Here is an 18,409-nt window from a genome sequence, read left to right on the forward strand (position 1 = left end):
GGGGATATGATCTCCATGTATAATACATAAGGGGGGGATATGATCTCCATGTATAATACATAAGGGGGGATATGATCACCATGTATAATACATAAGGGGGGATATGATCTCCATGTATAATACATAAGGGGGGATATGATCTCCATGTATAATACATAAGGGGGGGATATGATCTCCTTGTATAATACATAAGGGGGGATATGATCTCCTTGTATAATACATAAGGGGGATATGATCTCCATGTATAATACATAAGGGGGGATATGATCTCCATGTATAATACATAAGGGGGGATATGATCTCCATGTATAATACATAAGGGGGGATATGATCTCCATGTATAATACATAAGGGGGGATATGATCTCCATGTATAATGCATATGGGGGATATGATCTCCATGTATAATACATAAGGGGGGGATATGATCTCCATGTATAATACATAAGGGGGGATATGATCTCCATGTATAATACATAAGGGGGATATGATCTCCATGTATAATACATAAGGGGGATATGATCTTCATGTATAATACATAAGGGGGGATATGATCTCCATGTATAATACATAAGGGGGATATGATCTCCATGTATAATACATAAGGGGGATATGATCTCCATGTATAATACATAAGGGGGATATGATCTCCATGTATAATACATAAGGGGGATATGATCACCATGTATAATACATAAGGGGGGATATGATCTCCATGTATAATACATAAGGGGGGGGATATGATCTCCATGTATAATACATAAGGGGGATATGATCTCCATGTATAATACATAAGGGGGGGATATGATCTCCATGTATAATACATAAGGGGGATATGATCTCCATGTATAATACATAAGGGGGGGATATGATCTCCATGTATAATACATAAGGGGGGATATGATCACCATGTATAATACATAAGGGGGGATATGATCTCCATGTATAATACATAAGGGGGATATGATCTCCATCTATAATACATAAGGGGGGGATATGATCTCCATGTATAATACATAAGGGGGGATATGATCTCCATGTATAATACATAAGGGGGGATATGATCTCCATGTATAATACATAAGGGGGGATATGATCTCCATGTATAATACATAAGGGGGGATATGATCTCCATGTATAATACATAAGGGGGATATGATCTCCATGTATAATACATAAGGGGGATATGATCTCCGTGTATAATACATAAGGGGGGATATGATCACCATGTATAATACATAAGGGGGATATGATCTCCATGTATAATACATAAGGGGGATATGATCTCCATGTATAATACATAAGGGGGGATTTGATCACCATGTATAATACATAAGGGGGATATGATCTCCACGTGTAATACGTAAGGGGGATATGATCTCCATGTATAATACATAAGGGGGATATGATCTCCATGTGTAATACATAAGGGGGGGATATGATCTCCATGTATAATACATAAGGGGGGATATGATCTCCATGTATAATACATAAGGGGGATATGATCTCCATGTATAATACATAAGGGGGATATGATCTCCATGTATAATACATAAGGGGGGATATGATCTCCATGTATAATACATAAGGAGGGATATGATCTCCATGTATAATACATAAGGGGGGATATGATCTCCATGTATAATACATAAGGGGGGGGATATGATCTCCATGTATAATACATAAGGGGGGGATATGATCTCCATGTATAATACATAAGGGGGATATGATCTCCATGTGTAATACATAAGGGGGGATATGCACTGTAGTGATATAGTGAATGCGGGGTCCGGGGGAGGGGATATAGTGAATGCGGGGTCCGGGGAGAGCGGATATAGTGAATGCGGGGTCCGGGGAGAGCGGATATCGTGAATGCGGGGTCCGGGGAGAGCGGATATCGTGAATGCGGGGTCCGGGGAGAGCGGATATAGTGAATGCGGGGTTCAGGAAGAGCGGATATAGTGAATGCGGGGTCCGGGGAGAGCGGATACAAGAAATGCGGGGTTCGGGGAGAGCGGATACAAGGAATGAGGGGTCCGGGGAGAGCGGATACAAGGAATGCGGGGTCCAGGTAGAGCAGATACAGGGAATGCGGGGTCCGGGGAGAGCGGATACAGGGAATGCGGGGTCCGGGGAGAGCGGATATAGTGAATACGGGGTCCGGGGAGAGTGGATACAGTGAATGCGGTGTCCAGGGTGAGTGGATATAGTGAATGCGGGGTCCGGGGAGAGCGGATACAGTGAATGCGGGGTCCGGGGAGAGCGGATATAGGGAATGCCGGGTCCGGGGAGAGCGGATACAGGGAATGCGGGGTCCGGGGAGAGCGGATACAGGGAATGAGGGGTCCGGGGAGAGTGGATACAAGGAATGCGGGGTCCGGGGAGAGCGGATACAGGGAATGAGGGGTCCGGGGAGAGCGGATACAAGGAATGCGGGGTCCGGGGAGAGCGGATACAAGGAATGAGGGGTCCGGGGAGAGCGGATACAAGGAATGCGGGGTCCGGGGAGAGCGGATACAAGGAATGCGGGGTCCGGGGAGAGCGGATACAAGGAATGAGGGGTCCGGGGAGAGCGGATACAAGGAATGAGGGGTCCGGGGAGAGCGGATACAAGGAATGAGGGGTCCGGGGAGAGCGGATACAAGGAATGAGGGGTCCGGGGAGAGCGGATACAAGGAATGCGGGGTCCGGGGAGAGCGGATACAAGGAATGCGGGGTCCGGGGGGAGCGGATACAAGGAATGAGGGGTCCGGGGAGAGCGGATACAAGGAATGAGGGGTCCGGGGAGAGCATTTACAGTGACTTCCTCCGCTGCTGTTCATCTTCTTAAAGAGACAGGAACCATGTTCTGCAAATGTGTCAATCTGTCTAAACGCACAACGTTGCATTCTAGAAAACGTTCCTGAGCTTCTTTGAGGTGTTTGTCACACACAGGGCAAGTGAATAGGCTGCTCCAAAACACCCCCCAAAAAATGCCTGCAGGAACGTGAGCGCCCCTTATGTGCAGATGTTTCTTAGTCTGGTACAACCAATGAGGTGAATGGGGCCTGACTGCTGAGTGTCTCCATCCAGCCCTCCTATGTCGTTGTATCGAGTTGGCCATACACTATTGTGTGATAATATAATACAATGCCTAGTCATGGTTACTGTCAATCGAGAATTTATAGATTGCAATCCGATTGCACAATCTCTGTACAATTCCCCTTCGATTTACCAGAAGTAGGGAATAGGAGGCCACAACATCTGTCCAATCGCTCTGTATCCAATCAGGCAGCCCCTTGCACTCCCTAGCTGATGGTAGATCTAAGGGAGATTGTACAATTAGATTGTATGGTGTATGGCCCATCGGTGAATGATGGGAGATGACTACAGGAAGTGATGCAAGAAAGACGCTTTTAATACTGAAAGGGAACAGTGAGATTTCGAAGCTTCCGTGGATGAGGTGAGAGATGAGAACTTCGGGACGGCTGCACCAGAAATGACATTACAAAAGAATTCTATTTATTATGAAAATTCTGCCAAAAAAGGTGAACTTAGCCTTTAAATCTGAATTCCAGAAAAACGGAAAAATGTGCAACTAAATACATATATGGGGCTGAAAACCTCTCCGCCCCCCCCCCCCAGAATTCAATATACAAACATGTATTACATATATGGGGCTCCATTACCTGATCACAGATTTGTATCCATCCATTCCAGAGAATGAATCAGCTCTGCCACTCTCCTCCAGCCTAGGATTGGACGGTGAAGGAGCAGAAACCACTGGTCAGCCCCTCCCTCTGCGCCATCTTGGTGGCCCTCCCTCCCCCAGCCTTGGTTTGTTATACACATAAATACAAGAGGTTGATATGAAGTCACATTTGCTTTTTGTGATTTTTTTATTAGGAATATTTTTGTAAAGTTACAATAGAGAGAGAAGAGGCGTGGCTAAGACAGCGAGCATATCAAACATTGGAGGACACCAAGCAGAATGTGCCCATTGGAAGCCATGAGACGTAACCTACATAGACATACAAGAGTTCTTCTAACGAGTCCCAGATGAAGCCAAGATTCCCAGCAGCCCAATCTTCCACCATTGTCTAACACTAACTACCGAGGTAAGAATGTGACTGAAGGAACGCTGTGGGGGGTGGAAAATGGCCGAGTGTAAAGCAATGGTAAACCTCAGACATGAAATATGAACAAAGCTTTATTAATTCAGCACTTTGAATAGATGTAGAGAAGAGATAGCTGCAGATAAAAAGGTACAACTTATGTAGGAGGATTTGTTTAATCTCTGTGCATCACCTGAGGCCAGTCACTGCACTGGGGATATGGAAGGTGTACAACCACTTTAATGGTCAGCCAGTGGAGCAGAAATCTAGTTGAAGAGATAAGGAATCTAAGGAAAGAAAGATGGAATACTAGGAAGAGAAAGGGTAGTAGAGAAGGGGGGAGCAGAGAGATGAACATCCCGAGTCCTTGAGTACCAATCAGGGCCCAAGTGCGGCCCACCCAATGTCTGGGTTAGTAGGGGTGCTGAAGAGATTATATGAAGGTAGGCTAGATAGGATCTTCCAATGTATGCCCCAATTTCCGAACCCCATTGTATTTGTCAGCCGAGTCTCTAATGGTGGCTGTAAGATATTCCATCCTCCTGACATCCCTGATCCAGAAGTGGAGTTCCGTTACAGAAGGGGGTTCGTGTTTCTTCTCCAAGATAGGACTACCAAGCATTGCACTGCCATCAGGACATGGCCAACAATGGTTCACGTCTTACAGGAAGTGCATGGAGGTAGACCTAAAAACAAAGGGATGTCAAAAGGCGGTAGATTGGTGTGTGGACAGTTCACCAAGAAGGTTGGATAAGGGGGCAATACCACTACATATATGTTGGATCGTTCCACGTGTCCGGCATCTCCAGCACCTACTGCCAGCTGTCAGGGAAAGAGTTCGGAGTCTATCTGGGATGGATACCAGTGAAAGTTCTGTTTTCTTTGTAAAGTGTGCATATTGAGGTCTTGGCAGCTCGGGACCATATTAGTGGCCAAGTCTTCCCTTTTCGTGACTTTTTAATGAATACATCATGCGTATATAACTGCGTTTAGGGGGATCACAGCCTCGTTGTGTATTTTTATGAATGTATAATATTTTATAGATTAGGATTATACTAAAACTTCAAAGTCTTCCATGCTGCCCTCTGGGCACGGTGTCCATGATTGATCTGGATGATTGGTTTGTTTATCTGCATCACCTGAGATGCAGATTTCGGAGGAAATTGTATGAAGGCCCCTAACCCTGCATAGGAATAAATATAAAGATACGTCACACATAGCAGTCACTTCCCGGATAATCATTCAGAAACGTAAGAAAGGAATAGTTCTGATACAATCTGCTGCCGTTGGACAGAAGACGTCTAGAAAATTAGGAACTTCTGCAACACATTCATTTGTATTTTAATCTTAATAGCAAAGTATAGAAATGTTATTTCTGAGAGAAGAGGACTCCAGTCATTTGATCTGAGAATAATGATGTCCACAGGCCTCCAGCAATCGATGGACAGGCACCCCAAACACATGTCTGTCTGTCTGTCCACTCTTGCTGTGCTTGGTTAGGTTTCTTGGAGAACTTGAAGAATGTTCCTCATACCAGGAAAGTAATGGACATTTCACCGGGGTGAAGATGGATGTGAAGATGGATGTGAAGATGGATGTGAAGATGGATGTGAAGATGGAACTGAAGATGGAACTGAAGATGACTGGAGGCTCCACCATTGGGTGTCCACAAGGTGATGTTCCTATCTGAGTCTCTGTGGACAGTTTACATATCAGTTTATTTCTAGCAAGTAGATGACATAAATCAATCATACAACATGGAACCAAATCTTCAGGTCATTGGTAACTCTGGCGCCCCATGGGCGGTTTTCTGAGGAAGGATGAATACTGATAGCCAAACTCTGTTGAACTGCATACAAAGTCTTTGTTCTTGTAACACGGGAAATATGGCGTTGCACAATCATTTGGCCCTTGACCCAACTGATTGTTTTCAGGGTAGTCATCAGGAGATTTGTTGTACCTCGTTACCCACATTTCAAAGATCCTGCACAAAAAGACATTACCTGTTTTATTACAGCAGATATAAAAATACACTTTTTTCTACATTTTAAACCATTTCAACATTTTCCAGACTGACAGAATCTACAAAGGAGTTTTCCACCAGTGGAGAGGAGTGATCTGCAGTCACCAAGCCGGCATTGGACTCCATAGACAGAGGGAGAGAAGATATTGATATTCATACATCAAATATCCACCTAAAGATTTAAGAGTAGAGTAGATGAAGATGGGAAAGTAACCCTTTCATCCCCTTGTAATCTACCATCACAGAAAGGCAGCCTACCACTTCTGGAGGGCATTGTTTTCATTGTTGGTCTCTTTTGTGAATGAAAGTCAATGTGGCTGAAAGTTTCTGAAAATGACTTATTGCGTTTTTTTGTATCAGGTCTCTTGACATTTCTAATACTTACTTATCGATAAAGCCGTGATGTAAGAGGAAGATGGGGTCATTGCTGGAGATGGGGATCTGGGACATGGTACCTCCCAGATATATGTGGACCAGGTTGTGTAAACTTCTTTTCATTGTCACCCCATCTGGTGACAAGAACCCTAAAGAAAATGGATGGATCGTCCGTAAGTACATTGTATCTTGAGAGGACATTGGAGTGTCAACAAATGAAGCTTACATAATTACATAGTTACAAAGTTATTTCACATCACAAATCCATCAGAAACCTCTATATACAGTACATGTAGCGCTACCCCTGGAGGAGCCGCTTGGTTTGATGGGTCCCCTGTTCTGCCGCAACTCCTCACACTGCTTGGTCCCCACTGATACACCTGGTATAGATTGAAGGCTGCTTGCACCTGCGTACCTTAAAGGATACCCTTTAGGGGCAGGAAACATTCATATTCATGTAACATTCAACATGCTCTTATGTAGCCACCTCCCACAGCCAGCATTCCCCTCTGTGATAGGGGGACGGGGGACCCTTTCCCAGAACCCTCTGCCACAATTCAAAAACAGTGCGGTGTGAGGGGTTAGGGCTACATATCATGCATTCACAGTTTCCAGTGAATGGATAGACTACAAGTACCATCTGCCATTGCGGCAGATAACTGCGGGGGCGCTGATGAGCGCTCTCATAATTCATTGATTCTGCCTGTCCATCCGGGAGATGAGAGCATACAGCTGACTGAGAGTCTGCAGGAGCCTGACATTGCACCCAGGATCTGCTAATCACGCATGCAATACTCCAGGGCAAAACATTATAAATGCACATTTTTTAGCTGTAAAAAGATCTTCATTTATTATTCTTTTTTACAAAAGGTGAGCTTTGCCTTTTACCCCTCACCTACCGGGCACTTATACCCCCTCCCTGCCCCAGCCAGCTTTCAGCGCTGTTGCACTTTGAGTGACAATTGCGCGGTCATGCAACACTGTACCCAGATGACATTTTTATAATTTTTTCACACAAGTAGAGTTTTCTTTTGGTTGTATTTAATCACCACTGGGGGGGAGGGATTATTTTTTGCTAAACAAACAAACAAAAAAAATTATGAAAAAACATTTTTCTTTACTAAAATTTTGCAGACAGGTAATTGTTCTCCTTCACTGATGTGTGTTGGGGCTGCACTGATGGGCACTGGTGAGATGGCACTGATAGGCAGCACTGATGAGGCTGCACTGATGGGCACTGGTGAGATGGCACTGATAGGCAGCACTGATGAGGCTGCACTGATGGGCACTGGTGAGATGGCACTGATAGGCAGCACTGATGAGGCTGCACTGATGGGCACTGGTAGGATGGCACTGATAGGCAGCACTAATGAGGCTGCACTGATGGGCACTGGTGAGATGGCACTGACAGGCAGCACTGATGAGGCTGCACTGATGGGCACTGGTGAGATGGCACTGATAGGCAGCACTGATGAGGCTGCACTGATGGGCACTGGTAAGATGGCACTGATAGGCAGCACTGATGAGGCTGCACTGATGGGCACTGGTGAGATGGCACTGATAGGCAGCACTGATGAGGCTGCACTGATGGGCACTGGTGAGACGGCACTGATAGGCAGCACTAATGGGCATTGATAGGCAGCACTGATGGGCACTGGTGAGATGGCACTGATAGGCAGCACTGATGGGCACTGGTGAGACGGCACTGATAGGCAGCACTGATGAGGCTGCACTGATGGGCACTGGTGAGATGGCACTGATAGGCAGCACTGATGAGGCTGCACTGATGGGCACTGGTGAGACAGCACTGATAGGCAGCACTGATGAGGCTGCACTGATGGGCACTGGTGAGACGGCACTGATAGGCAGCACTGATGAGGCTGCACTGATGGGCACTGGTGAGACGGCACTGATAGGCAGCACTGATGAGGCTGCACTGATGGGCACTGGTGAGACGGCACTGATAGGCAGCACTGATGAGGCTGCACTGATGGGCACTGGTGAGACGGCACTGATAGGCAGCACTAATGGGCATTGATAGGCAGCACTGATGGGCACTGATGAGGCGGCACTGATGGCCACTGATAGGCAGCACTGATGAGGCGCCACGGATGGCCACTGATAGGCAGCACTGATGAGGCGGCACTGATGAGGCGTCACTGATGGCCACTGATAGGCAGCACTGATGAGGCGGCACTGATGAGGCGTCACTGATGGCCACTGATAGGCAGCACTGATGAGGCGGTACTGATGGGCACTGATGAGGCTGCAGTGATATGCGTCACTGAGGGGCACCGATAGGAAGCACTGACTGGCACAGATTGGCAGCACAGATTGGCAGCACTGATAGGCACTTTTGGGCCTGCACTGATTATCTGTGTACACTTCTACTTTCACACTTGCCGGTTATCAGCAGTATGCTCTGAGGAAAGTACAAAACCCAACAGCTGACCCAGAGGAAGGCAAAAAAAACCTCAAAATGCTCAAGCACGGGAAGATCAATTCCTTCCTGATGCCCCAGGAGGCAATCAGATACTCCCTGGAGACGTACCCCGGGTGTTATTATCTATGAATATAACTATTCACTTCCATTTGGTGCACTTCGGGTTAGTGTGCATTCAGCGCCTTTTTAAAGCAATCTACCGAGATGGCCAGAAATATTTCTTGAGGGAATCTATTCAACATTTTCACAGCTTTTCCAGTGAAGAAACCTTTCTAAGTTCACTATAGGGACCACTTATGTATTATATATATTAATCATATCCCCCCTTATGTATTATACATGGAGATCATATCCCCCTTATGTATTATACATGGAGATCATATCCCCCCTTATGTATTATACATGGAGATCATATCCCCCTTATGTATTATACATGGAGATCATATCCCCCCTTATGTATTATACATGGAGATCATATCCCCCCTTATGTATTATACATGGAGATCATATCCCCCCTTATGTATTATACATGGAGATCATATCCCCCTTATGTATTATACATGGAGATCATATCCCCCCTTATGTATTATACATGGAGATCATATCCCCCCTTATGTATTATACATGGTGATCATATCCCCCTTATGTATTATACATGGAGATCATATCCCCTCTTATGTATTATACATGGAGATCATATCCCCCCCTTATGTATTATACATGGAGATCATATCTCCCCCTTATGTATTATACATGGAGATCATATCTCCCCCTTATGTATTATACATGGAGATCATATCCCCTCTTATGTATTATACATGGAGATCATATCCCCCCTTATGTATTATACATGGAGATCATATCCCCCCTTATGTATTATACATGGAGATCATATCCCCTCCTATATATTATACATGAAGATCATATCCCCCTTATGTATTATACATGGAGATCATATCCCCCCTTATGTATTATACATGGAGATCATATCCCCCCTTATGTATTATACATGGAGATCATATCCCCCTTATGTATTATACATGGAGATCATATCCCCCCCTTATGTATTATACATGGAGATCATATCCCCCCTTATGTATTATACACGGAGATCATATCCCCCTTATGTATTATACGTGGAGATCATATCCCCCCTTATGTATTATACATGGAGATCATATCCCCCTTATGTATTATACATGGAGATCATATCCCCCCTTATGTATTAAACATGGAGATCATATCCCCCCTTATGTATTATACATGGAGATCATATCCCCCCTTATGTATTATACATGGAGATCATACCCCCCCTTATGTATTATACATGGAAATCATATCCCCCTTATGTATTATACATGGAGATCATATCCCCCCTTATGTATTATACATGGAGATCATATCCCCCCTTATGTATTAAACATGGAGATCATATCCCCCCTTATGTATTATACATGGAGATCATATCCCCCCTTATGTATTATACATGGAGATCATACCCCCCCTTATGTATTATACATGGAAATCATATCCCCCTTATGTATTATACATGGAGATCATATCCCCCTTATGTATTATACATGGAAATCATATCCCCCTTATGTATTATACATGGAGATCATATCCCCCCCTTATGTATTATACATAGAGATCATATCCCCCCTTATGTATTATACATGGAGATCATATCCCCCTTATGTATTATACATGGAGATCATATCCCCCCTTATGTATTATATATATTAATCATATCCCCCCTTATGTATTATACATGGAGATCATATCCCCCTTATGTATTATACATGGAGATCATATCCCCCCTTATGTATTATACATGGAGATCATATCCCCCCTTATGTATTATACATGGAGATCATATCCCCCCTTATGTATTATACATGGAGATCATATCCCCCTTATGTATTATACATGGAGATCATATCCCCCCTTATGTATTATACATGGAGATCATATCCCCCCTTATGTATTATACATGGTGATCATATCCCCCTTATGTATTATACATGGAGATCATATCCCCTCTTATGTATTATACATGGAGATCATATCCCCCCCTTATGTATTATACATGGAGATCATATCTCCCCCTTATGTATTATACATGGAGATCATATCTCCCCCTTATGTATTATACATGGAGATCATATCCCCTCTTATGTATTATACATGGAGATCATACCCCCCCTTATGTATTATACATGGAGATCATATCCCCCCTTATGTATTATACATGGAGATCATATCCCCTCCTATATATTATACATGAAGATCATATCCCCCTTATGTATTATACATGGAGATCATATCCCCTCCTATATATTATACATGAAGATCATATCCCCCTTATGTATTATACATGGAGATCATATCCCCCCTTATGTATTATACATGGAGATCATATCCCCCCTTATGTATTATACATGGAGATCATATCCCCCCCCTTATGTATTATACATGGAGATCATATCCCCCCTTATGTATTATACATGGAGATCATATCCCCCCTTATGTATTATACATGGAGATCATATCCCCCTTATGTATTATACATGGAGATCATATCCCCCCCTTATGTATTATACATGGAGATCATATCCCCCCTTATGTATTATACACGGAGATCATATCCCCCTTATGTATTATACGTGGAGATCATATCCCCCCTTATGTATTATACATGGAGATCATATCCCCCTTATGTATTATACATGGAGATCATATCCCCCCTTATGTATTAAACATGGAGATCATATCCCCCCTTATGTATTATACATGGAAATCATATCCCCCTTATGTATTATACATGGAGATCATATCCCCCCTTATGTATTATACATGGAGATCATATCCCCCCTTATGTATTAAACATGGAGATCATATCCCCCCTTATGTATTATACATGGAGATCATATCCCCCCTTATGTATTATACATGGAGATCATACCCCCCCTTATGTATTATACATGGAAATCATATCCCCCTTATGTATTATACATGGAGATCATATCCCCCTTATGTATTATACATGGAAATCATATCCCCCTTATGTATTATACATGGAGATCATATCCCCCCCTTATGTATTATACATAGAGATCATATCCCCCCTTATGTATTATACATGGAGATCATATCCCCCTTATGTATTATACATGGAGATCATATCCCCCCTTATGTATTATACATGGAGATCATATCCCCCCTTATGTATTATACATGGAGATCATATCCCCCCTTATGTATTATACATGGAGATCATATCCCCTTTATGTATTATACATGGAAATCATACCCCCCCCTTATGTATTATACATGGAGATCATATCCCCCCTTATGTATTATACATGGAGATCATATCCCCCCTTATGTATTATACATGGAGATCATATCCCCCCTTATGTATTATACATGGAGATCATATCCCCCCTTATGTATTATACATGGAGATCATACCCCCCTTATGTATTATACATGGAGATCATACCCCCCTTATGTATTATACATGGAGATCATACCCCCCTTATGTATTATACATGGAGATCATATCCCCCCTTATGTATTATACATGGAGATCATATCCCCCCTTATGTATTATACATGGAGATCATATCAGCCATTATGTATTATACATGGAGATCATATCCCCCCTTATGTATTATACATGGAGATCATACCCCCCTTATGTATTATACATGGAGATCATACCCCCCTTATGTATTATACATGGAGATCATATCCCCCCCTTATGTATTATACATGGAGATCATATCCCCCCTTATGTATTATACATGGAGATCATATCCCCCTTAATCTCCTCCTCTCAGTAGAGAATACATTCAGTTCCTCTAATCTCTCCTCATAGCTGATCTCCTCTATGCCTCGTATCAGTTTGGTTGCCCTTCTCTGTACTTCCTCCAGTTCCCCAATGTTCTTTTTGCGAATTGGAGCCCAAAACTGAACTGCATATTCCAGATGAGGTCTTACTAATGATTTGTACCCGGGGGGGAGGGGGGGTGATATCTCTCTCTCTGGAGTCTATATCTCCTTTATATAAGGGAGGATTTGGCTGGATGCACCAATATCATTAGAAATGTCTCTTCTTGTGTATATATGGAGGGGATCATTCTTTTTATTGATGACTCTTATCTAAGTCTAAGGACTTGCACAAGATGGTGGGTGTCGGTTCTCCTGTGCTGGTGGTCCCTAGGCTAGATGGGTGGGACTACGAGACACAACACATTGGGGGCTCTGGGGGTTCTAGCAGCGCACAATGGCTTCCTTTCATCCTCTAAGCTGTTCACATGAAACATTAGTAGCTGATGAATTAGTCCGGTATTTGTTCAGCATATTTCCTGTCCTTTTGTACATCATCTGTTGCCTTTGTCGGCACTGAGCGCTGCGGTTGGTTTTCCCGGTTCCCAAGGCCTTCTCATCTCCGTCATTCTCAGCTGGATTTTAGTTAGATTTGTTTTTATTGAGAAGTTACTAAAAAGACTGAGAAATAACATCCCATAATATGTCTCCATGATATTGAATTTCTGTTTCTTCTGTTAGATATTTAGATCTAGTCAATAATAATAATATTCACCCCACTCTGCACTTTAGTGTGCCGAAAATAAAAATCAACAAATCAGCAGCTTGATTATAAACCCCATAAATATGTAAATTTCAAATACAAATATTACAATCATAGCTACCCCATGAGATATCGGCCGTACCTTCCAGGGCGTTCCGGAAGCTGAGAATGGATGTCTCATTGAAGGGAGGAGTATCCAATTCTTCCAGCTTTAGCGCATTATCTACATCCTCGAAGGTGGGCAGGTTGGGCGCGTAGGGTGTGGTTCCCGGCTTCCGGTGTAGTCTTTCCCATTTATATTCTTCATCGGCCAAAGGACAGTATTCATCGGGGAAATCGAAGCCACTGCAAATTGCCTTCAATGAAAGACGATACAGTAAACTTGGCAGATATTATGGAGGTCAATGTGTTTTATTTTATTCACAGTGCATCTACAGAAAAGAAGTGGGAAACGTTCAACTCTTTGTGATGTTTTTATGAATGTGTCCCCATTGAGGAGATTCATCACTCTAGGTGTGTATTGCTGCCCATTGTCACTGGAGTAGACATTATTGGGTGACCTAAAATATGAAGGTTGTCCCCAGAACATGAGGTCAGTGTAAATCTTTCATTGGGGACACTTGTTCCACAGACAGCTGTCCAAGAGGGGAACTCCACTCATTCTGGGAGATTTCCTGTAACTTCCTGTTGTATCTCTGTGACAAGAAGTGAATGCAAATCTCCCCGATGGTCCAATGGTAAGCACACAGCACAACGTGACCTGGCAGAGCTTTCAATGCTTCCCTATTCTATCCGAAACTACAACATTGTAAAAAAAGGTTTTGGCTAAACATACATTTTATATTTTTGAAGCATTTCTAATTCCAAACTTTAAAGGACAGAAGATACAATATACATGAACTATATATAAGGAGGTTATGCTCCTAAAGCCATGGACACCCCTCACATTCAGCCTTATAGCCTTGCCTCCAATGGCATTTCCCAAAGATGTCCCCAGTCACCATCATAGGCTGGCACCACGTTCTTGACCTTCTACTCTACAATCTTTATATCAAGAGCTCGATATCAGGGTTTGCTGATGACAAAAAATGCCGGGGACTCACTTCATCACAGGATGTGACATCATTGAGGTGGATGGGGAACTATAAGACAGAGGAGGTTCAATATTGAGAAATCTAAAGTTATCCACATTAGAAGGGGCTCCCCTCCCCCACTGACTGTATATAATGTATATACAGGGGGTTAGACAAAGAAATGGAAACACTCCATGATTGGCAGGTGTGAAAGTGATGCTATGTTTGGCAGTGAAAGGGGAAGTGATGGAACATTCTCTTGGTTCCGCTGTATGATGAGACACCTAGCTAACAGGTGGGAAGCCTCACTTTCCTCATTCGCTGCATGCGTTGCTAGTAATTAGGAGTCATGTCAGAGCTTACTGAGCTTCAAAGAGGGCAAATTGTTGGTGCCGCTTAGCTGGCACCTCTGTGAGTGAAGTTGGCGATTTATTTGCCGTGTCGGGAGGTATAGTATCAAAGGTTATGGCCACATATACGGTTTCCGGAAAAACGTACAAGGAATACAATAAGTAATGTAAGAGTTTGATCAGGAAAGTTAAAATAGACAAAAAGAGACACATGGTGGAGGAGAATAAAAAGTTGGTTACAAGTGTCAAGGGGAAGGCCATTGTATTAAATCCATTCTTCTCTCCAGTTTATATGAATGGAACGGAGGGGTGTAACAGACAAGACATTGTATTGGTTGTATCCTTGTGACTAACAGAATCCAGTATTCAAAAAAAACTAAAAAACTTAATAAGAAAAAATCACCCAGACCAGGTGATTCAAGCCGGCCGTAGATGGCAGGGACCGGATGAATTTCAATCCACATATGGGCAGACTGGTTGCACTGAAGGCGATCCATCAATTGCCTTCAGTACTACCAGCCTGCCGTGTAGCGCTAGCAGTGATCATTGTATTCTGATGGCTGGGAAACCGCTGTCAAAATACAAAAGCTCCACAGGAGGGATTCCCCCATCAACACTGAATGTGTTGATGTGGAAAATCGAACAAATCAAGAAAACCTGTGGTTGCAGGAAAGAAAATTGCTTAATATGTGGCCTACTTTTCACCCAGGAGTCCTCAAAGAACTTAGCCATGTTATAGCCAGACCAATATTCCTCATTTTTAAAGACAGCTTACTGACTGAATGGTACCAGCTGATTAGCAAAATGCTAACATGGTACCAATACTGAAAAAAAGGGAAAGATTTGGACCTAGGAAACTACAGATCAGTCAGCCTAACATCAATAGTATGTAAACTATTGGAGGGGATGATAAGGGACACTATACAATAATTTGCTGACAAAAATAATATTTCTAGTAGTAACCAGCATGGATTTATGAAGGATCAGTCGTCTGAGATCAACCTCTTAATATGCTTTGAGGAAGTCAGCTTTAATCTGGACAGAGAAATGCCTGTGATGGATGTGGTGTATCTGGATTTCACCGAAGCATTCAGCACAGTTCCCCATAAATATTTAATTTACTAATTAATGTCTGTTTGCATTGATGATAAAGTATGTACCTGGATAGAAAACTGGCTACAGGAGCTCATCCAGAGGGTACTGACAAATAGCGTGTACTCAGAATGGTCTAGAGCAGCCTTTTTCAACCAGGGTGCCTTTAGGTTTCTTCAGGGGTGCCTTGGCAAAATGCCTGAAAATTCCCCAAAAACTGTATACAAGCCAGGAGGTGGATGAAGCAGGCCTTTTACTTAAAAGGTTTTCATTACACCCTGCACCACCATGTGTCATTACAACCTTCCAGCCGCCAGCGTTCTAACAACCAATGATGTCAGCAGTTGATAAGGATGCTGTTTAGCGCCCCAACCCTTTGGGGGTCACATTAGCTGAGTGACGGAGAGAAACCGAGGGAGAAGAGAGAAGCTGTCAGTACCAGTGTGCAGCGGTGTCTTTGCTTTGGAAGAGTCGGTCGCCTGTAACGTTGGGTGTCCTACATGTGAGGATGCTGCTGTGTTGGGTAAAATGATTCGTTTTGGGGGGGCCTCAAGACTGCGCAAAATGTTAAAGGATGTGGTCGGAAAAAAGGTTGAAAAAGACAGATGTGGAGTTACAAGTGGGGTACCCCAAGGCTCTGTCCTGGGACTCATTCTGTTTAATTTGTTCACAAATGATATAGAATTGGGATAAATAGTTCCATCTCAGAGTTTGCTGACAAAACTAGGTAATAGGTAGCAGGGTAAGAACTTCACAGCAGGATATAGAAACTTTACAGGGAGACCTGAATAAAATACAGGGGTGGGCATCAATATGGCAGATAAGGTTCAAGGAATGAAAATGTGAAGTAATGAACTTGGGGCCTAAAAATATGAATGCAAGTTACTCTCGAGGATGAGAACCTCTGGGGGATACCAGGGTGGAAAAGGACCAGAGGGTTCAAGTAGATGACAGACTCAGCAATAGCATGCATTGCCAAGCAGCAGCAAGCAAGTCCAGCAGAATTGGGGAGGTTGGACATGAAGCATTTTAATCTCAAAATATGTAAGGGGTTCTTTACTGTTAGAGTGGTAAGATTATGGAACTCTTTCTCACAGTCGGTGGTGTTAGCGGGCAGTGCCGATATTTTCAAAAACCTTTAAGATGGGCATCTTAGCGAAAACAATACACAGTGATATGGGAAACGGTTGTGACATTTGACAAGTATAATACTACCCATTCCCCTAACTGACTGTGAAACGTCCCTGCTGAGATGAACAAGAGGCCAAAATGGAACGACTTTAACACAGCAATGCCAACAAGTAAAGGTTCATACCCTTGTATTGTAAGGTAGTGGAGGTAACAATGCAAGTAGCTGGATGAAGGTGGATTGAAGTAGTTCTCAGTTCCTGGCAAATGAGGGGTATAGGTCTCACCACTGCTTGCACGTCTGCGGTGGGGGGAGATGTCAGATGAGAAGCAGTCCATAATGCCCTGGGCCTCCCCTCTCTAGCCTGCACCTTCTTAGCTAGTGATCCATTGCCCTCCCCGGTGGCCTTGTGGGCCCTTGGACTCTCGCTCACCCCACTCCTATGAATGTTTGGTTACTGCCCCCTCATCTAGCCTAAGCTGCTTCCAGCTTTCTCCTGCACTTTGTGTGCCCCTCTCCATGGTTGCTAGTGGGATCCAGCTGGCCACCTTCCTCCCTGTGAGCTGGTGGTACCTTCCTTGCCATTTGTGGCTTTCCTTCCATTCTGGCTCCTGGCTGCTGCTTATGTGGGTTCCAGAGGCAGGGATGCTGATGCAGACAATCAGAGACCTCCTTTCTCCCCTCTCCCGGTGACTTGTCAATCAAATGGCTGGAGAGGAGGAGTAACTGGCTGCAAGGAAGATGATGCCTGGGCTGTGTGGTTTAGAAGGGGCCTCTGCTCAGGGCTTCTCCTGGAATGGTCCCACAAGATTGTTCCACAGAAGATATTGTACCATTATTTAAAAATGGCAAAATGCTAGTGTAGCGCCCTCTGGTGTATACAGTTTGTGAGTGTAGTTAGAGGCTTGTTAGAAGCCTGGGAGTCAGTGAGTTTACTTTAAGTCAGGCTGGAAGGCTCTACATGTCAGGCCTCCGGTACCTCTCCCTGGTTCTAGAAGCTTGGAGACGTTTGTAGAAGCTAATGGGTGGAGGCCAGAAGAAGCTGATCTGCACGTTTATGGGAATCTGGCCAATCCCCAGACAGAAGTCCTGGCAAGGTGGCCTAATCAGTCCATCAATATGAGAAAGCCTGGCTAGCAGGGTAGTCAGGTGGAAGATGGAGTGCTGAGCTGTGCTGCTGTGTAGCCTGGGAGAGGACCCCAGAGAAGGGGGTTCTGCCTCTAGACTGGAGGTT

General features: G+C 43.8%; 1 protein-coding gene across 1 annotated transcript in view; it reads right to left on the reverse strand.

Moving 5' to 3' along the window:
- Nucleotides 1-3,848: 3,848 nt before the first annotated feature.
- The window catches only part of LOC149431143 (tyrosinase-like), a 65,323-nt gene continuing 50,762 nt past the window's right edge, over nt 3,849-18,409 (reverse strand). Inside the window, exons 3-5 of the mRNA XM_089665870.1 lie at nt 13,674-13,887; nt 6,502-6,640; nt 3,849-6,077 (exon numbers count right to left, since the gene is read on the reverse strand). Coding sequence (XP_089521996.1) covers nt 5,870-6,077; nt 6,502-6,640; nt 13,674-13,887 — 561 coding nt within the window. The 3' untranslated portion in view covers nt 3,849-5,869. The remainder of the gene's footprint in view (nt 6,078-6,501; nt 6,641-13,673; nt 13,888-18,409) is intronic.

Source organism: Staurois parvus, unplaced genomic scaffold (assembly GCF_062004578.1).
Source record: "Staurois parvus isolate SC_StPar_1 unplaced genomic scaffold, SC_StPar_1.0 ptg002385l, whole genome shotgun sequence".
Lineage (NCBI taxonomy): Eukaryota > Metazoa > Chordata > Amphibia > Anura > Ranidae > Staurois > Staurois parvus.